The 22631-nt window shown below is 39.6% G+C and overlaps 1 protein-coding gene across 1 annotated transcript in view; it reads right to left on the minus strand.

The window, feature by feature from the left end:
• Positions 1-22631, minus strand: part of DENND1A (DENN domain containing 1A) — a 545605-nt gene that overhangs the window by 278724 nt on the left and 244250 nt on the right. Inside the window, exons 5-7 of the mRNA XM_004375649.1 lie at positions 18884-18964; positions 14523-14576; positions 2393-2503 (exon numbers count right to left, since the gene is read on the minus strand). Coding sequence (XP_004375706.1) covers positions 2393-2503; positions 14523-14576; positions 18884-18964 — 246 coding nt within the window. The remainder of the gene's footprint in view (positions 1-2392; positions 2504-14522; positions 14577-18883; positions 18965-22631) is intronic.

A 22631-nucleotide genomic window follows, 5' to 3' on the forward strand; every position in this document is an offset into this window, starting at 1 on the left:
AAAAATCGTTAGCTCTTAACAAGAAGCAAACAATAACCAATGAAATGATAAAATAATGAAGTTATGATAAAGAAAACTCTAATAGCCTCACAACATTTTCATTACTAGGCACCTTTTAATATTTATTCATAGGTAAACATACTGCTGATTTTATCCACAGGGCCTCCATTAGGGAAATTCCCTCTAGAAGAAAGTCTTTCTACCTCTCTACCTGTTGCATCTACCTCTCTCTAAGTGTTGGGCATACATACATCATCAATTATTAAATCTTTTTTTTTTTTCTTGATGGCCATTTAGAGAATGCTAGGCATTTCACTCCCAGTTAATTTGTTTCACTCCAAAAGAAAAAAAAAAAATTGTGAACAGATATTGAACTTCAATTAATAATATATATATTAAATCATTTAGGGAGACGTATACTGACATGGTGGTGCAGTAGTTAAGAGCTCAGCTGCTAACCACAAGGTCAGCAGTTCGAATCCACCAGCTGCTCCTTGGAAACCCTATAGGACGGTTCTACTCTGGCCTATAAAGTCACTACGAGTCGGAATCGACTCGACAGCAACGGGTTTGGTTGTTGGTGTTTTTCTTTCTTTCATACTGATGTCAGGGAGCCCTGGTGGAGCAGTGGTTACGCGCTCAGCTGCTACTCGATAAGTTGGCGAATCAAACCCACCAGCCACTCCACAGAAGAAAAGATGTGGCAGTCTGCTTCCGTAAAGATTTACAACCTTGGAAACTCTATGAGGCAGTGCTGTAGGATCTCTTTCCTGTAGGGTCGCTGTGAGTTAGAATTGACTCGATGGCAGTGGGTATGATTTTGGGGTTATACTGATGTCAGTGAGCCCTGGTGGTGCAGTGGTTAAGCGCTCGGCTGCTAACTGAAAGGTCAGTGGTTCAAACCCACCAGCCACTCCACAGGAGAAAGATGTGGCAGTCTGCTTCTGTAAAGATTTACAGACTTGGAAACCTTATGGGGCAGTTCTACTCCCTCCTGTAGGGTCACTATGAGTTGGAATCAACTCGATGGCAAAGTGTTTGGTTTCTCTTTGGTTTTGTTTTATATTGATGTCTGCGATTCACTTTGAAATGCATTATAAAATAAGATGAATTGATGGATGGTGCAAGTATAGACGAGGCAAATATGTGATAAAGCAAGCACTGTAAAACGTTAAGGGTAGAATCTAATGGAAGTATATGGATGTTCACTGTAAAATGCTTTCAATTTTCTGTAATGTTTGAGAATTTTCATTATAAAATATCAGGGAAATATAGATTCCTTTACAAAGCAAGAAAAAACTAAAATAAAAAGAATATGAAAAATATTTACATTATACTTATCACAAAACTTTAATCAAAGAAATTCAAATAAAAGCAAACCTGAAATACCATTTTGTACCCATTTTATTGGCAAAATTCAAATACATGTGAATGAACACACAATTCTGGCAAGGCTACAGTGAAAATGATTCAGTCATATACAGCTGGCAGCATTCACTGCCTACAAGCACAGCCTGTTTGGGAAGCAATCTGGCAGTATGTAAGTCATAGTGCTGGTCAAGCCCTTTGACCTAGTGGTCCCGTTCCTTAAAATATGAACTACGTCAATCAAAAGAAGCTAAAAGATGTTCACTGCAGTATTAACTACCAAAGGAATAAACTATGAACAACACAAATGGCCATCAAGAGAAAAGATTTAGTAGATGATGACTGTGATGGATTGAATTGTGTCCCAAAATACTTATTGAAATCCTAACCCCTGTACCTGTAAATATGACCCTGTTTGGAAATAGGGTTTTTCCTTTCGTTATATTAATAAGGTCATACCAGAGCAGGATGGGTCCTAAACCTAATCATTTCTGAGTTATACAAAGAACAGAACAGACAGAGACATGCACAGGGTGAAGACAGATGCCAAGAAATGCCAAGGAACTCCTGGGGGTACTGACAAGGAAGGACCCTCCCCTAGATTCAATGCCCTGAATTTGGATTTCTAGCCTCCAAAACTGTGAGACAATAAATTCCTGTACTTTATACCCACTTACGGTATTTTGTGTTGTAGCAGCACTAGATAACTAAGACAATGACACATCAGTATAATGGAATATGATATAAACATTTTAAAATGACAATGATGGAAGCTTATGTGGACATATATAAAATGTTTTAACACACGATCAAGTGGACTATTTAAAAATGATCGTGAGACGATAAGAATAAATGAAATGTGCATTGGCACTATAAAGGAACATGAACAATTAATGAATATGACATGTTATATATGAGGGAACTGTGGCTGATTTCTTTTTCTAAAATTTTCTTCAATCTGCCAATACATCTTTTAATTAAAATAAAATCATTAAAAAGCCCAACTCACAGACTGTCTACTCACAGTGCTGAGCTTGCTGCAAATGATGAGTATCCGGCGTTCGTAGAGCATACTGGCGTACAGATGCAACATGTTGTTTACATCCACAGCCACAAAATATTCTGTCAGATTTCTCTAGGAGGAAGAAGAAAGGAAAGTTTGTGGCTTATTTTGTTTGTTCTCATTACAAATGAGGAACTAATAAAAGCATGAGGAACAGAAAATAATCAGAAAGAATACTTTCTTTTTTCCCTGTCCTATTCTTTCTGCTTGAGAGACCAAGTATTACTCATGTATAAAATCATGAAATGTAAAGGTGGAAGAGACCTTCAAATAAAATAGCCTGGGCAATTACATCTTTGGGTGCTGATCACAGTTTACAGCATGAGGTCATCTCGAGCACTGCATGTGTGCATCAGATCAGTTCTGCAGGGTAAGCAGGACAGGAATTCTGCAATCATACAAATGAGGAAACCAAGGCTCAGAGAGATTTGCCAAGATCAAACAGTCTAATAAATGATGAAGACAGGACTGTGGCTCAGATCTTCTTCTGACCCCAGATCCTAGAGCCTTCCCAATGTACTATGTGTACATCTAAGCAAAAGAAAGTACACAAGCACCAAAACGCTCCTGGCACAGAGCCTATTTCTGTCCAATAGATCCCACTGCAAAAGCCACTCAAGCTCCCCTCCTGCCGTCACTGCCAGTTTACATGCTGTAAAACAGCTCAGCCAGAATTAAAGCAATTTCAAAGATTTACAATTTCCAGGTATTTCACTCAAAAGGCAAAAGGAGAGAAGAAGAAGAAGAAGAAAAAGACAAGCAGCAGCAAGTTGTGACAAAGCAGTGTTTTAACTAGCTTTTTTCTATAGCCCGGGCTTTAGTCTTTTAATTAGTACTACACATTGGTACTCTTCAGATTTCAGGAAAAAAATGTATTGTGTTTCATTTCTGTACCCCTTTCTATACTCACCTGACTTTAATAATACACATGAATATGCTAATTTCTTCAGTGTTACAGGTTTTCAATGTCACACAATACAATCCTCTGAAAATGAAGGAGGTTGGGGAGGGAAGGAATGCTATTGCCAGGAGTTTCAGTTTATAATGATTAAAGATCCATAACCCACAAATTCAAGCAAACCAGGTGGATTTTATATGCAAAGCAGCACAAAGTGCTTTTCAACAATATTATGAGTTGGGAATAAGAATGGGCATTTATCTTATGATTCGTTATTGTTTGACTGTAGTACCAAGTTACCCATCGACCTTTATAAATAGTGAGTGAATTAATAGCTCCATATACTGAATGCCTAATAAGTGCTAGCCACTGTATGTGTAATCTTATGCAATCTTCACAAAAATCCAAAGAAATTCAGTCTTGGAGAGGGTCAGTAACTGGTGAGACCAAAATTTGGACTCACATCTGATCCCAAAGCCACACACTTTTCCTTACACTCCACTAACCCTCTTAAATATTTTTAAACATTTACAATGTACAAGGCTTTCCATGTATTATTTTAGTTAACCTTGAAACCACACCTTAAACTAGGCATTATTAGCCCTATATACAGGTGAGAACTGGTGGTGCAGTGGTTAAGCGCTCAGCTGCTAACTGAAAAGTTGGCAGTTCAAATCTACCAGCTGCTCCACAGGAGAAAGATGTGGCAGTCTGCTTCCATAAAGATTTACAGCCTTGGAAACACTTTAGGGTGGTCCTACTCTGCCCTATAGGGTAGCTATGAGTCAGAATCAACTCCACAGCAGTGGGTTTGATACAGATAAGAGAATATAGGCACACAGAAGTAAAGTAATTTGACCAAGGTCACATAGTAAGTGGTTAAGACATGACTCAGGCCTGGGCAGGTCTGTCTCCAAACCTGTGCTCTTTTCTTTATACCACTCAAAAATGGTGGGTAAAAATCATATGCGGAAAAAGAAAGCACAGCCTAGGAACAAAGCAGGATCAACATATGTCTAAAGAAAGAGGAAAAAAAATTGGTAAAAATTATCGTTACCTCATAATTATTGAGTAATCCTTATATGCTAGGCAATACCATAACTGTGTTATCTCTAACCTTCTCAATGACCCTATGAGATAGGCATTACCATCTTCATTTTATAGATGAGGAAACTTAGTCTCAGGAAGGTTGTCTTCCAAAAGTCAGCTAGCTAGAAAGGGCAGAGTTACATTTCAGAACCAGGTCTTCTGAATCTAAAACTCTGTTTTAACCACCACACCAACTTGCCTCTTAACAAACATGATGAAAAACAACACAAAACACAACAAAAAATGAAAGGCAGCCTGAATTAGTCCAAACGCATCTCTTGCTGGCTGGACTGAGGAGTGCTGAGCTAATGATGTCAGGGTGGGGTTTGCTCCGAAGACAGTGACATGGCAGAGCTCTTCTTGCAAACAAAAATAGGAGGCCTCAACTGAGCATTTCAGTAAAAGCTTAACTGCTGATGAATTACATGAATTTTTCTTTTAGGAGAGTATGGGAAGTAAAAAGAAAATAGAAATGAGGAGCTTAAAGAAGGCCAGAAAGCCCATTAGCACTTTTGACAGATCCAAAGATAACTCTGAAGCCACCAAAGCATGGCCTCAAGAGTCTGCCAAGAAGCTTCACGCTGGGTAGAAATATGTTACACAGCTTGCCGTCCAAATAGGGAGACACAGCGTCAGAGACAAATCCTGTGCCTTATTTTGGTGAGAGAAAAAAAAAATCACAAGGATACTTTCAGGAAGGGGGAAAGGAACATCTCTGAAACAAAAATACCACTTGGTGAAGGTATAGCCCCCCATCCCCAATCAGGTTCTAGGGACCCAGGTGCTTGTTCCAAAAACTCTACACAGGTATGTTAAAAATATGTAACATTTAGCCAAATTCTCTCTAAACTGTCATGTACTTTTTTTTGGTATTTCTCATCCCATCTGTGCTGATTACCAAGATATTTGTGTCTAAACAGAAGCTGTCTTTCTTATCTGCTTCCTCCCCTGCCTCTTTCCTTCTAGGATGCCACCCGACTGAGCAGGTGGGAGTGGGTGGGAATGGCAACGGCCCTGGGAACCTCACTCAGCTGTGGGAGCACCGGTGGGGCAGAGAGGGGCCTTGGGAGCAGCTAGCTGTACGGAGCACTTACAGCTCCCACCAAGCTCAGCTTGGAAGAAAACTCCCTGGAGGGATCCCCCCAGTTTAAGCAGCCAGTGGCTTGAGTCATGCCAATCCTCAACTTCTCACACCTGCCAAGCCTTTTCATGTCCCCAGGTCTTTATCTCTGCTGTTTCCTCTCCCTAGAATGCTCTTCTCTTCCTTGAGAATATCCACTTACTTTTCAAGACTCAGTTTACATGTCACCTCTTCCTGGAATGCTTCCCCAACTCCCCATTCATCAAACTCTCCTTTGTGCTTTGGCATCATTTTGTCTCCATCTTACGACTACTCAGTTATAACTATGTTTTTGCCACTAGACTAAGGTCTCTTCGGGTAAAAAAATGTATCCCACCATCTAGCAGTTTGATGAAAGAATGAATCAGTAACAGGAGGAAGCAACTGACTGATGATGTCTTGTCCTTAGCCCAAGTGTGAGCAATGTGCCGTAATAAGAAATGTACCAGCCTAGAAAAGGAACAATGTGGTATATTAGGAAGAACATAGCATTTGACTTCAGAAAACATGGGTCTGAATCTGATGAAGTAATCAATTACTTATTAATAGTGAAGTGCCCACAGAGAAAGTATTGATGCTAGAGACTGCACAAAATCAAAAAACAAAACAAAACACCTGTTGCACAAAGGCAGGTAAAATGGCTGGGTGGGTAGCTTTTTAAGATCTCTGTGCTACATTTATTAAAAGTGTAAATAAGTAGGTGGTTTGCTCACTGGGTAACTGTGGGGACTGTACATAGAAGCAGGTGTTCACTTCATAACCAGGTCAATCATGTTTCCCAGATGGGTAAGATCAGAGTGTAGGGAGGTGCGGATAAGGAGAAGAGAAAGCTTCCGTGGCAAGTTGTCTACAAGATTGCAGCCAGAACATATTGAGAGCTTATATTTATAAAAGACACAGGTACATCCTCTCTTACAGCATTTTCAGTGGAACTAAGTCCTCAACATCCCATTTCTGTCTCCTATAACTAGGCAATCAACAAACATGTATTTAACTCCTGTGATGTGCCCAGCACCATCCGGGAGCTGGGACTACAAGGATAAACAGACATAATCCCCATTTTCTAAGAGGTGGAGGGTGGTTACGTTAGGCACAGAAAGCCAGTATACAAAGTACAGTGGTCAAGGCTACACAAACTTTAAGGCTGGCTGAGAAAGGAAGGGGGGCTGGGGAAGACTTGACAGAAAAGAAGATACTCTATCTGGGCCTCCCAACAGGGGTTCACTCAGTAGTCAGGGGAGAAGGGTATTCCAGCAGGGGAAAGGCAGGGAGGTGAGAAGAGCTACATGCAGGCCAGTACAGTGAAGGGTGGGGTGCAGTGTGGGGGAATGGTGGGACAGGGGAGTTTGGGTCAGATTCTACAGAAGCCTAGACTTTACTCCACAGGTAATGGGGAGCTGCTGAATGATCATGACATGATCATATTTATGTTTCAGAAAGATCTTTCTAGAGGCCATGTGGAGGATGGACAGGAGACGGCAAACAGGAGATGGGGCAAACAGTTAACGGGCTACTGTCATATTCCAGGAAATAAATTACCAAAACAAACAAACTACTCAGGTGAAAGCTTTGGAGGTAGACGTTAGAGGTATCTGCAAAGTGGAATCACAGGACTTGACAATAAGTCAGACTTGGAGAGTAAGGAAGGAAGAATCTCAATGACCTCCAGACTTCCAGGATACTGTGCACCATACCTGTCCACCTGCCCAAACAGTTTTTTAAAAGGACAGTACATTCATTATTAATAAAGGATTAAACTCTCCTCCTAAAGAACCCATCATTCCTCTCAAACATGGTGTCACTGGCCTCCTAGGCCTAGTGTCCTGGATTGTGATGCCTCCACAGCCAAGCCTATGAAACCAGCTCTGCCCTTATTTCCTCGCCAACTATTTCTCTGCGTGGCTTACCTGCTAGGAAAGGAAAACCTTGCTTAGAGGGACTACCTCCCACTGTCCATGCTCAAAAGATCTTAGTTTTCTTAGTGCCAGTATGTCTTTAGGCTTAAGGATATTCCTTTTTTTGCTCATGGAATTTAAGCACTTAGTAATAAATATAGTTATGTCTGCCTATCCAGCTAGCATTTATTACGTGCCACTCTGTACAGGTGGGTAGCAAGGATACAAAGCTGACTACTACTCATCCTGGAAAGAGCTCAAAACCGAGAAAGGTCTCTGGTCAACAGAGACAGAGCAGACTGGAAGTTGAGTTCCAAAAGAAGCACAACTCATATAAGCCCTTTAGACTCCCTCTAAGGCTGCAGTTTCTCATCTCCACAAAGAAATGATGATAAAGGTCCCTTCCAGCTCTAACCCTCTGCGGTTCTAAATCCAGATAAAGAGGAAGGGAATGACACTTGGCAAAACCCCTTTCCCCCAGGAGAAGCCCCATAATGGTTGCTCCCTCCTGGCTTTCCCTGCTGGTTCCTCCACCAATCCAGGCGGCTGGGGAATTCAGGCTCACTGTGATCCAAGCCTGAGGTTATGAAGCAGGTGGGGTGGGTGTGGTGATGGGGGGCTTGGTGGCGGAGGGGATATAATAGGGCTTAGAGAGAAAGCGTCGTAGGTTCAATACCTTAGGGAAATCAGATAATCTGCAAACCAAAGAACCAACTCTAAGCTGGGTACTCCTTGGAGCCTTTGAAACAGATGCTAGTCCGCCCCACTGTCTGTCATTTTATTAGTCTTTGACTTTCAGCTTCATATCCAGTACTGATGATAAAGACTTACTGTATCTGTGTCTGGAGGAGGCTTCCAATGAGAAGAGGCTAAGTTTTGTCAGTGGATATGGATTTCTGACATGATTCCTGTTCCAATTATGTTACCATAATGGGAACCTTTAAAACCCTCAACTTACTTTTTTTAAAGAATAATTTAGGTTACCTTACTTGTGTGGGACTCTTAAAAAGGAATTATAAATTTGGATTCTGGAACAATCTGTCTGAGAAAGAATCCCACAACCTCAAATAAGCAGTCAAACCAGAAAAGTATATTACAAGAAAGAACATAGAGTTTACCCAGAGGTCAACTTTCATCCCTCTCTGTGAATGGAAAACCATTACAATAAACAATTACCTGACAACTCTTAAGAGCAACAATGGAATTCTCTATAATCTCAGTACTTGATAATAGGTCTTCTACTGCCAGTTCAACTTGTTTATTTTTGAAAGTCACTATGAGTTCATAAATCTTTTCTGTATCATGGAGCATCTTTTTACAAAGTGGAATCTGGGCAATGTTATATACAACCGTCCATTCTAAATGCTTTCCTTGCATCATTAACCACTTGGTATGACACTGCTTAGATAATTAAGACAGGTTTGTTTAATACTCCAAATGAAGTTCTCTATTACTATCCATCACTCAAAAGTAAACTTCAAAGCCTGGGCCACTAAAAAAAATCCTTATACTACCAGTTTACAATGTAATTATTATTACAAATCTCTTCATGATCTGTGACTTTTTTAATGCAGGTCAAATGTTTAAAATTTATAAAGATTTATGCTCATTTAATTACTGCCTGTATAAAATTCACTCCTATGTGTGTTATCTTGATAGACAGAGAAAACCCTGATGAGCAATTACACAGTGATAGTTTTTCAGTGTAAAGGAAAAAAATATTTTTACCCAAAAAAAACAAAAAGGGAAATAATGAGAATTAACTTCAACAGGGATCTGAAAGTGGAAAGAATTAATTTTTTACATTTGTTTTTCATTAATATCTTGAAGACACACTGGCCCAAAAGCAAAGTGAAAGGAACTGCTATTTTTCCTTCTTCTCCTGGGGGAGGTCTGCATTGCTAATTCACTCATCCATTCTATAATACATATTGAGCACCTACTGTGTTCTAGGTATCGTGTAATTACACAAATGTAGTAATTAAAACAAAACAAAACAAAAACTGATCCCTGTCCTTATGGAAGGAGAGATGGCATTAAACAAATACACAATTAATTATATGATTTACAACTACGGTGAGTGATTTTTTATAAAAGAGTATAGGGAGCTATGGAGCTATAGGTCTAGGACCCAGTACCATATACATGACATGGTGAGTGATTTTTTTTTTTTTTTTTTTTTAAAGAGTATAGGGAGCTATGGAGCAATAGGTCCTAGGACTCTGCACTGTCTAAATGCTGTAATCAGTCTGACCTGGGTGTGAATCCTGGTTTTAGCATTTCCCGGTTGTGTGACCGGGAGCCCTGGCGGCACAGTGGTTAAGAGCTTGGCTGCTAACCCAAAGGTCAGCAGTTCAAAGCCACCTGCTGCTCCCTGGAAACCCTATGGGGTAGTTCTACTCTGTCACTATGAGTCGGAATCAACTTGATGGCAATGGGTTTGGTTTTCGGTTTTGGTTGGTTGTGTGACGAGGGGCAGGTTACTTGACCTCTCTGGGCTTCATTTCCTCATCAGAACAGGGCTAATAACAACCATACTATAAGACTGCTGTGGCATAACAGTGTGTGGTACACAGTGGGTGTTCAATAAATAGCAGCTCCTTTCTCTCTTTCTTACATTATGTCTTCACTGAGGCTGTCCATAAGAACATGATAATCTGGTGACAGAATTAAGTTCCATATCTTCCTATTCTCTCAAGTTCAGTATATTCCTTAGAGGAGATAATCCATAGATGTTTACAGAATGCATCCTATATATTACAGGTGCTGGAGCCCTGGACTCCATTCTCTAAACCTGTCCCAGGCTTCAGATATGCTGGTGTCAACGAGGCCTGCTAAGAGACTTTTATGGCCAAATACAATACTCCATGAAAGGAAAGGTATTGGTCTTCACAACTAAGACTTTCAGCAAAAACCTAGAAAAGGCAAGCTCCAGGGAGTCATGTTCTCCAGCTCTTAGCCACCATTCAGGCCCCAAGAGAGGGAAGACTAGGATTCTAGGAAAGCTGAAGGAAGAAGGCAATGATAAAGCCCATTTAAAGCAGCATCTATACTGGAACAGGCACTGTATTTGGAACTTTACATTTAATATTTCATTTGTTCCTCAGATTTTTTTCTTTATCAGATAAGAACACTGAGGCTCAGAGAGTGTAAGTAACTAGCATAAGGTCCCATAGTGGTAGAGTCCAGTGTCTGGCTGTCTCCAAAATTCATGTTCTTTCCACTACAGCAAACTATATCATATTAACAACCCCATGGTTGTTGCTTGTTTCAATTTGCAATGCAGCAATTTAGTCATTTTAAATTAATCCTTGAAAAATCACCAAGAGATTAGAATGCAAATTTCAACGTGGCTAGAGCTCAATAGTGATTCTATGTCAAAAATCACACAAATTGGTCCTACAAAGTTCAAATTCTCCTTAGAGGAAAGGCTTTCCTGCTTCATTTCGTATTTGAGATAGAAAAAATAATTTTTCTCCTCATGAATATAAAAAGTCAACTCTAGGGAGGCAGAGAGGTATTGCAGAAACAAAATACTATGGTTCCTTACAAATCAGGGTTGCTACACCCCACTTAGGAGCAGACCTCGAGTGAGTAACCTCAGGTCTGTGAGCTCTAGGTTCCTTACGTGTAAAACAGGGCTCCTGTCTACCTTTCGCAGACTAGCTATAGGGATTAAAATGAAATCATGGGTAAGGAGTCTGGCAGATTGTTATTATTATTCCTGCTTAGAAACAAACAAGGCTAGCCTTCTATTGGTTTGCAAAGGAGGATTTAGGGGACAATAGGTCATACACAGAGAATTAGTTCATTAATGGCAAAATCAGCAGACAGAATGTAGATGTTTTAAATGGTGGGAGGAGTAGAGGTAGCATATAAAACGGACAGGAATTGGAGGTGGGGCTGCCAAGAAGGCAATTTTTAAAAAGGATTTCTAATCTCAATAATTGTGGTTTTGGAAATTTAGAAATTATTTGAACTTTCAGGTATCTTAAATTTAAGTTCTAAAGGAATTCTCAGTCCCTGAAAAAAAAGTGAACCTAACCAGGCAATAATTTTTATTATAACAGTATTTATAATAGAAAAAAAAAAATAGAAACAATCTAAATGTCTATTAATAGGGAAATCATAGCTAGAACACTGTGGGGATTTCTAGTAAAATAAGCTAAGTTAAACATATATATTTATCTTTTCTCTCTCCTGATAACCTGCCCCAAAAGAGAATTCATGAGAGGTTCTTAACCTGAAGCCATTTGGACACCGTCCCCCGCCCAGTGGACACTGGCAATGTCTGGAGATGTTCTGGTTGTCACAGCTTCGGGGGCACTGGGTAGGGGGGGTGCTGGAGCAGGGGGTGCTACAGGCATCTAGTGGGTAGAGGCTGGGGTGCTGCTAAATATCCTATAATGTACAGGACAATCCCGCACAGCAAGAATTATCCAACCCGAGCTGCCAACAGTGCTGAGGTTGAGAAACCAAAGGTAACTGACTTGACGGTCCAGAGGAGGCTGAAACCTAAGGCTGGGGTGGGTAGACGGGGCAATAAACATCAAGTCCTATTCACACACCAACGAAACCAAACCTGTTGCTGTCGAGTTGACTCCGACTCATAGTGACCCTATAGGACAGAGTAGAACTGCCCCATAGGGTTTCTAAGGAGTGGCTGGTGGATTCGAACTACCAGTATTTTGGTTAGCAGCCAAGCTCTTAACTACTGTGCCATCAGGGCTCCATTCACACCACAGAATTCTAAAACGGCTCAGGAATTGGAGACACCCAGAACCTCTGAAGGCTAGAAAGAAAGGTGTAAATAAAAATAAGAGTGATTCAATCCCAAGATTCTCCACCCCCAGCTCACCCAACTAGTCAACTGGCTTTCCCATACCTCTCTAGAAGAATGAATGTTTACTTTCAAGGGGAACTGAACCAGAAAAGCTTGGGTCAAGTGTAGCTGAAGATGGGGGATAAACCATTAAATCAAAAACAGGGAGCACTAAAGTATACATACTAAATGTTGAAACTCGTGATACCCATAACCCTTCCCTCCTCACACTCAGCTCCCAGAACACTGGTAATAAAACTTACACTTTCCAGGCAAGAGACTAGAAGATTCACCCCTGAGTTCAAAAGAAAAGATTCTGATACCAATATTTGAGAGTCCCCTCCAATCAACCATCATCTTCAATAAAGCCCACCAGGTGGCAAGCCCCATTCATGAACACAGAGCTTCCAATTAGCTTTTTAGTGCTCCATTCTTAAATGTGACTGGGCAGCCATTTGAGGAAAGCCTCTACCAACAAAGACAAAAAGCAAAACAAATAAACAGGAGAGAGGAACATTCAAGAAAAAGACAATGCAAGGAGAAGACCAATTTTTAAAAACTATAAATAGTAGTCTCAGAAATGAGAGAAATATTCGACCTACAAAACAAGAATATTATGTCATTAAAAAAGGAAAAATTTACTGAACAACAACAAAAAGCACTTGGATATTAATAGTATGATAGCAGAAATAAGAAATTCAAAAGAAGGGTGGAAAGATCAACTGAATAAAGTAAAAAGAAGGCTAAAAAAGAGAGATGGAAAACGACAGAAAAGATAAGAAAATTAGAAGATCAATGTCCTACCATAGAGGTCCCAGAAAAAGAAAGATAACACAAACACGATTTTTTTCAAAGAAATAATGTGAGAAAATTTCCCAGCAACAAAGGACATGAGTTTCCACACTGAATGGGCACAAGTGCCCAGCACAATAGATGAAAACGAACCCATAGCAATGCACACTGTTGCGTAATTTCAGCATCCAGATCGGAAAAACCAAACCCACTGCCACGAGTTGATTCCAACTCGTAGTGACCCTATAGGACAGAGTAGAACTGCCCCACAGGGTTTCTGAGGCTGTAATCTTTACAGGAGCAGACTACTACATCTTTCTCCCACAGAAAGCCTGCTGGGTTCAAACTGCTGACCTTTCAGTAAGCAGCCAAACACTTAACCATTGCACCACCAGGGCTCCTAATTTCAGCATTCTAGGGACAAATAAAGAATCCTAAAAGAATCAGGGATCAAAATGGCTACGACTTCTCAGTTGCAACAGGAATACTAGAAATCAAGGGAGTGATGTCTTCAAAGTTGTGAAGGTAAAGATGACATCCAACTAAGAATTCCAAACCCAGTCAAACTATCAATTAATTATAAGAACAGAATAAAGTCATTTTCAGTCACGCAAGGTCTGAAAAGGTTGTCTACAATGTGCACTTTCTCAGAAAACTACTGAAGAATGTTTTTCCAAAATGACAGAGGAAAATCAAAAAAGAGGAAGACATGAAGTCCAGGAACTCATATGTGACAAAAACTTGTACAAGAAACTAAATGTAATCATAATCTACTACCCGACTCAACATGTGAATTAAAATGTAAACATTAACTACTAATTTTACCATTTTATAATTAATTAAATTGTAATTTCTTTTTCTAGTCTTGGCTTTTTTGTTGTTGTCATTATTTTTCTAGTTTCTTGAATTGAAAGTCAAGTTCATTATTTTCCATATTTTTTATTTATAATAAAAGCATTCAAAGCTATGAATTTTCCCCTAAGTGTGGTTTTGGCCATATTCCTTAGTTTTTTCCTGCTTGTCATTAATTTCTAAATAATATCCATTTCAATTCTTTTATGGAAAATTCTTTATACAGAAATACTTATTTTACAACAGCAAAAACAAGAAACAAATGTACAACAGTGAGGGAATGGCTAAGTAAATTATACAACAAACAGAATATTGTGCAGTCAGTGTAAATAATTCTTATGAATGAAAATAGGAAATGCTTTTATAATAGGTGATTACACCTATGTAAAAAATACATTCTAAAAAGGCTGGAAGGAGGTATTAAAATGTTATTAAGTGATCACCTTGAGAAATATGAATAATCGTCTCTCCTTGTCTTTATATTTTTCTATACTTTTCATATATTTTCTAATTTTAATGCACTATTTTTATAATGGACAAATAAATCCTTTTATTTAATTTTTTAAAAAAAGAAGAAAGAAAGAAGAACAAAAATTTAACTTTTTCTCCCCCAAAGTACTCACATTCTCAGGTATGCTGGGAAGTTCCCTGGTATCAGGCACAGTAAAATAAGAATGCTGGAAAACAAAAGAAAAAGCTATTTATTTTTTTTGCAAAAATGTTCAATGAGCACATTACTCAGAATTCTGATAAAATGATCTGAAGCTATTTCCTTACTTAGATGAGGAAACATTAGTTTCACACATAGGAAATGCCCATGGAATGTTTTCTTTGCATAAAGTTTGGTTAAAGCCGGATGCATTAAATCATCAGTTTGGATAGATGGAGTTCTTTTCTATAACAGATGAACTTCTTTGGGAGATATAAATGAAGAGCTCAAAAGAAGTTAAAGGCTAAATTTCCATAAAACGTTTGCAGGCTTCTGAACACATGAAACCTGCAGGCTTCGTAATTTATTGTTCAATGAGGTAAGTGGACTCTAGGGACGAAACATCACTAGGTTCATTTAGCAATGGTCTTTACCAACCAAACCCGCCACTTCATTTCAGCATCTGAGATTACATCCATCCACAGGCTTCAGCTAAAATCAGCCACAAAGGCCCAAGTGATGTTAAGGACAGCTCCAGCTGAAGGACTGCTGCTCAGAGAGCACTACGGATGGCTAACAGTGGAGAAACTCTGCCCACCACGCATGTGCTGCAAATAAGCCTCCTGGCTTCCAATAGAATCTCCAACGAAGGGAGTTGGAGACTCAGTGGAGTTGAAAAATTGACCTGTTCAAAGAACTTTCAATGAGGCATCTCTATGTATCTAACAAGTATGTGTCCCTGAGTTAAATGACAACAGGCTGAACTGATGACACCTCCTCTGCTGCTTAAAGACTCAGAGGACAATGGCAAGCAGGAATGAAAAAAGCCTGGTGCTGGCCAACTAAAGATGGAATTGTGCAAAGGCCAGGGAAGGTCGCATGCAGAGAAGGTCAGCTTAGCCATGGCCTAAGTTCAAACCTGGACCTCCAAGTCACATTTCAAGAAGCCCCCCAACACCCAACTCTGTCCTTATTCTTGGATAATTGCAAAGTAGGTCTCTAGTAGAATGAGTTGTATGGGCTTCTTGAAATGAAAGGCACTGGGGACAACTATAAATAACGACAACAACAATAATAGTATGAGCTACTTGTCTAATACTCAGTAGATATTTATTGAATACCTGCTACATGTCTGGCTTTATGCCAGTCACTTCACAAATATTATTTCTCATTTCCATAACAAATTTTGAGATAAATACTATCTCTTTATCACAAATGGGAAAAGTAAGGCTCAGAGAAGTAAAGTTACTTGTCTAAGGTTGAAGAGCCAGGAGATGGCAAAACTGGGACTGAAATAAGATCTATACAACTACAGAGCTATACTCTCTCCACGACAACAGACTGTTATATCTATGCTGCCTACATGCAAATGACAGCTAAAGTCACTTGAATTAAAATAATAAACTAAATAATAAAAAGCAGAAAAAAGCAAAAGATAACATTTAAAAAACCCTCTGTAAAGCATTATTCCAAAATCTGTCTGTCTATGCCAAAATATTACCTAAAAAGTATTACAACAGAGATTATGTAGGCATGGAAACTAGCTAACAATTCAATTTAACAATGAGGATTAAAATAGGAAAAGTAAAATACAAGGTTCGATTTGACTCTATGAGATACCACCTGCTCCATCAAATGGCTAGAACAGAGTCCCAGGAATTGTTCAGTAAGGGATCTCCCCACAGTGATGCAGTCACAAAGTAATGGTTTTGCACAATGAGGGAGAAAGAACATGGACCAGAGTCAGCTATTTAATGGCTCTGTGATCTTAGGCAACTTCACTCAGCCCAGAACTTCAGTTTTTTAATCTGTAAATGGAAATCAGTATTACACCTACTTCAAAACTGTTGTTAAGAATAAGTGTTATATATTTGAAGGGTCTAGCATTCAATAAATGGTATTTTAATATAAAATTTTAGCATTGCTCTCAACTGCTAGTTTATATTTCTATTTTTCTCAACATCTATATCAGACATACAGAAATATTCTCTTGTAGAAAGTGACTAAAGATAAAAAGTCCAGGACTGTCATTTTATCAACATTTCAGGATTCATAATCTAGATGAGACTAGTCCTTCAAAATCAGAAATAAAACATAGAAAGTGGAATTCCCAGTGAACAGGAAAGAAAAAACATCTGCCTTTACAGATCCAATGGATTGTAAAGAGCGAGCCAACTTAATTCCAAAACCAAGTAATTCCCAGGCTGTCCTTTGAGATTCTGTCTTGCTCCATCGCCCATGAAATGCTGGGGACCAGGGGAGGTCAGAAACATTCCTAGAAACCACTGGCATGAAACAGCTGCACCACCCCAACAGTCCTCTGGCCCCCGAGATGGCTTGTCCTTGAGGCCTGGCAGGCACTCTGCTTGTGCGGCCATTCGAGGGAGCACCTCCCCAGCAGCTGGTGACCCAGCCAGGCTACTCCACCACTACCTGTCGGATGTCATTACATACTGAAGCGGTGAGATCAAACTGCTTAGTAAAAAGGATAGAGACAAAGACAGAGTTGTTTAGCTTACAGCAAAACTGATGCAGATTTAAAGCTCATTTGTTCATCTTTTCCAGACAACCTCCCTTAAGAGAGTTTCTGTTTAGGAACAAGGTCCCTTTCCTTGCTATGCTCTGTTAAAATGGGCAAAAATCTGTTTCTTTCTTTTTTTTTTTTTTAACACACATGGCATAGTGGAAAGAACATAGGCTTTGATGTTAGGCCTGGCTTTGAAAACCCGTATCTTTTCACTTATTAACCGTGAGACTATGGTGGGCCTGTATATTTTCCTCTCTAAACCTTTATTTTCTCATCTATGAAATGGGAATGTGAATATCTATTTTGTAGATCTGTTTTGAACATTATAAATACATACTTGGCAACATAACTAATAATGCACCAACAGGAATAAGAGAAACTAGACGACTAGGACCTCTTAAAAATTAAACACTTATGCACATCAAAGGACTTCTCCAAAAGAGTGAAAAGAAAAGCTACAGATTGGGAAGAATGTTTTGGCAATGACATATCTGACAAAGGATTAATCTCTAAAATTTATAGAAAATTTCAACACCTCAACAACAAAAAGACAAACAATCAAATTAAAAAGTAGGCAAAGGACATAAACAGACACTTCACCAAAGAAGATATTCGGATGACCAACAAATACCTGAAGAGGTGCTTGCACTCATTAGCCATTAGAGAGATGCAAATCAAAAGAACAATGAGATACTATCTCACCCCTGGCAATAATGACTGATTAAAAAAAAACAAAAACAAATGCTGGTGAGGGTGTGGGGAAATTGGAACTCACACACTGCTGGTGGGATTGTAAAATGCCAAACACTGTGGAAAACGGTATGGCGCTTCCTCAAAAAGAGACACTTTCTGATCCAGCAATCCCACTCTTAAGTACATATCCTAGAGATATAAGAGCTGTGACACGAATAGATACATGCACACCCATGTTCATCACAGCGTTATTCATAATAGCAAAAAATTGGAAACAATCTAAGTGCCCATCTATGCATGAATGGATAAACAAACTATGGCACATACACACAGTGGAATACTATGCAACGTTAAAGAATAACGATGAATCTGCGAAACATCTCACAACATGGATGAACCTAGAAGACATCATGCTGAGTGAAGTAAGTCAATCCCAAAGGACAAATATTGTCTGAGACCACTATTATAAAAAGTCAAGAAAAGGTTTACATACAAAAAGAAACATTCTTTGATAGTTACCAGGGGTGGAAGGCGGATGGAGGGAAAATCACTAACTAGACAGTAGACATGTATTATTTTGGGTGAAGGGAAAAGCAATACACAATAAGGGGGATGTCAGCACAACATGACCAAGGCAAAGTAAGACACTGGGAGGAACCCAAGAGTAAAAGGAAACAATGGTAAATACTATTACATACACAATCCTGCAATAACAGTAATAACAAACAATAATTTATAAGTGAATACATAGGTAGATATATAAGCTGAACAGGTGTGGGATGGTGTATGGGAGTACACCCATGAGCATACACAGGTTTGGCAGAAGATATTTCTACATTAGTATTTGTATGTGCTGCAAATATATCTATGTATATAGAAGAGCACATATAGTAGAGGACAAGAGGAGGCTGAGATGTTTGGGACCTGTTCCTCATGGAATCCCAGAGAAAGAAGAAATTCAACTTGCTGGCCTGCCTTGAGCCCAGACGTCTCAGAGTATTCAGGGATAGAGGTGAGAGAGGTGCAGACAACAAAATACCATCCTGTTTGGCTAACCCCCTCTTACTGTTAATAATGAAGTGGTTTCAGTGAGTGTTAGTATTCTGCCCACTTACCACGCTGAGATGAACAGACACTCCGGGGTCAGGGATGGGAAGTTTGTGCAGAGTTTCAAGAAGTTCATTCCACTGACTCTCCTGAAAGAAATAAAAGGTCTAAGCAAGGCAGAGCCTTTATAGTCAGGGACCTGCAGGGAGGTTTGAGCCCAGAGTGAGCTGGGGGCCCTCATGACTAAAGGAGCTGGAGAGATGCTGGCCCCAGTACAGAAATAGGTTTGATTCTCAAGTAGGGTTAGACAAAAGACACTGCTTATGGCTCAAACATAAGAGCTAAACTGATCCTCCCACGCTACGTTTGACATTTTCTACTCAGTGAGACACCTACCATGACCGCCTTTTATGTATCATATACCATAAGCTCTCAGCTCCTCAACTCCATAGCAACAACTTTTAAATGCAAACAACCCTAGCTTAAGGAGGGCGGGTGGTTGTGAGAAATAACGATGACACTATAGATCTTGTCTTCATCATTACCTTCCATTAATTTTAGTGAGTGTTCACTGGATACACACAGCAGCCTCCAATTACAGAAAGTTAGAAATGAACTACATACAGCAGCATGCAATATACGATGGTGGCTGTGCATTTTAATTAGTAAAATTGAGCCACAAGAATGACATACAAAGCAGTACAAATTATTTGGTTGAAAATGGATTCACCTTTGAAAATGCTCAAAAGAACAATGCTCACAGAATTATCCAAAAACCATTTCTCCCATCCTATGGAATTCTCTGTGCTAATAGACTAGCAGTATGCTTACATTTGTACCCATTTGATATCTGTTTTATCCTCACAGCTACCCTACTTTACAGATGTGGAAACCGAGGCTCAGAAAGTTGAAGCAATTTGGCTCAAATCAGACAGTAAGTTGCAGAGCTGGAATCTAAATTTAGGTCTTCTGTGTTCAAGCCGGAGTCTTCTCTGCTGTACCACAGCTGTCCTTGGTAGTGAACTTGGGAGGAAAAAGAGAATGAACCCAGACTACAAGCCTGCTCCAATATGAACTCTGACAAATCACTCAAGTTTCTCACAGAGGAGAGAAATAAAACGTGTGTGTGTATGTGTGTTATTTTTCTCTAGAACAATCTCAAACTTACAGAATAGTTGTAGGAAAGGTACAAAAAACTTTTTAAAAAAAAATTTCCCGAATGATTTGAGAGTATGTTCCATCATCCATAAATATAAACAAGGACATTTTCCTACATGTAACTACAATTAATTACCAAAATCAGGAAAGTAACATTGATACAACATTACAGTCTAATCCTCAGATTCCTATCAAGTTTTGCCAGCTGTGCCAATAATGTCCTTGACAGCAAAATAATCCAGTTGAGAATCACATGTTGCTTTTAGCTGTCATGACTCTCGTGTCTTTGTCAGTCTGGAACAGTCCCTCAGTCTTTCTTAGTACTTGTATGGCCTTGTCAGTTAGGCCAGCCATTTTGTAGAACGTCTCTCTCGATTGTCTGATGTTTTCTCTTGATTCAGATGTCAATCTGTCCCTTTAATGATGATGTTCACTTAGATCATTTCATTAATTCATCTGATGTCTCCACTGTGGGGTTCTTTTGCTTTTCGTATTTAATAAGTATTTTGTGGAGAGACACTCTATGTAAATATCCTATCTCGCATCAAACTTTTAATTTATCCATCTCCTTTTTTTTTTTTTTTTTTTCAGTATGGATGTATGGTTTTCTGTTTTATTCAATGGGTTATAGTCCTTTGCTACTATTTGTTTTGATGCTCAAATTGTCCCAGATACGACCAGTGGGAGCCCCTTGGCCCTTCAAGCTCACTTTTGTATCCTTCTGACATGTTCCCATCATGTTTTGAACACATCTTTACTTTTTGGCACAAAAAGATATTCTAGGCTCATCTTATACTTTCCCTGCTCCAGCCCTGGAATCAGCTAGTTCTTCAAGGAGTCTTAGTTCCTTTCAGTGGAGAATGGATTTTAGAAACCAAGATCTGGACACTAGGTGTGCTCATTGCTACTTGAGTAATTGCTGATCCCAGACTCTTTCAGTGAATAGATTATATACACAGAGACCCATAATACACTCATCTATATTTATTTCTATATCTAGCTACACATATTAAAAGCCACAGGTTCACAGTGATAGCTCCAACTGCAATCCAACATAGGAATCATTCTAACTTCCTCCTTTTACATATTTGAGAAAGACCTGGCGGTCTGCTCCCATAAAGATTACAGCCTAGGAAACCCTATGGGGCAGTTCTACTCTGTCCTATAGGGTCGCTATGAGTCAGAATCGGCTCAATAGCACACAACTACTTTCTATGACGGTGAAAAATCTTGCCCTTATTTTCTTAACGTATTTACTTATATGTATGTAACCAAACTTCTTATCGCTGCGCCTCCCTGCCTCCCCATCCAGATACCCTCCCTGCCCCACTCGGACACTGAAACCTAGTGCTGGGCTGACACCATCCATCACCACACATAAATGCCCTCCCCACCTCAGACTCCAACACCCCAGTGAGGGCCACTGCTGCTGTCTCCCTTCCCATGTGGATGTCCTCTAGATCCCACTGGACTTCTGACATCCAGTGCCGAGCCGCTGCCATCACTCTACCACACAAACACCCTCCTCATCGCATTCAGGCTCCACCACCCTGGGCCAGGCTGCTCTGTGGCTCAGATGCCCTCCCCACCACCCACTCCAGTACCCCCTTCAAGTGGATGCTCACATTATCCTATTTAGGCTCTGATAACTGTAGGTCAATGACCTCTGCAGACACCCTCATCATCCATCTCAGACTCTTGACAGCCCACATTGGGCCATCGTGGTAAACTTCCAACCAAAACAGAAGCCTATCTACCCAACCTTCCAATGACTTGGACTCGGGGAGGGGGTTGTATTTTTTAATAAAAACTCTTGCCCCCTGTTTTGATCTAATGACCAATATCTTGCAAACAATAACTCAATTATAGGCAGACCCCCTGTCATCCTCTAACCAGAAGGAACTTAATAAAAAGGTTCTGGGCTCAAGGGAAATAGACTCCAACCAGAATATGTTACCGATCTCTGGCTCCAACACAGTGAGAGGCGAAAGGTCCACAGGAATGGTGCCCCAATTTACAGGATAATAATCCAGGCTCCCCTATGCTTAGGATGTACTTACCCAGCCTTTCCTGCATCACAAATATGTTTTTAAAAAGTACTGGGTTGTTTTGCTTTCATTCTAACTTACTGGAGGTTAAATATGGAGGAAAAATATGTGAGTCAACCTCTGATTTTAAAATGGTTAAGAGTCTACATATTATATGATTCTATTTATTAAAGACATCTCTCAAATGTGAGTGAAAACCTGAATGTTTGACTAAAGTGAACTGTGAATCAGAAATCAATGAACAGACCCACGGTGACTTCCTAATTCATTCATCAACGAGTAAATCACTTCTTTTATGATTTGAATTTCCTGCTACCTAAGCATCCTTTCAGAGTGAGCTTAGTGATCCAGGGAGCCATTTTTATTAGTTATTCTTTCCATTTACTCTGACCTCTGGAATACATTTGTCAGTGAGTAAATCTAACTTGAGCAAAAGATTTATCCATTATACACACATTTTCCACCTTTCCTTCAAAACAGCATTTCCCAAAGCATGTTCCAAAAACCACCGGTATCTTATACTTTCCCTGCCCCAGCCCTGGAATCAGTCAGTTCTTCAAGGAATTTTGGTTCCTTTTAGCGGAGAATGAATTTTAGAAACCAAGATCTG

This window comes from Trichechus manatus, unplaced genomic scaffold (assembly GCF_000243295.1).
Source record: "Trichechus manatus latirostris isolate Lorelei unplaced genomic scaffold, TriManLat1.0 scaffold00038, whole genome shotgun sequence".
Classification (NCBI taxonomy): Eukaryota; Metazoa; Chordata; class Mammalia; order Sirenia; family Trichechidae; genus Trichechus; species Trichechus manatus.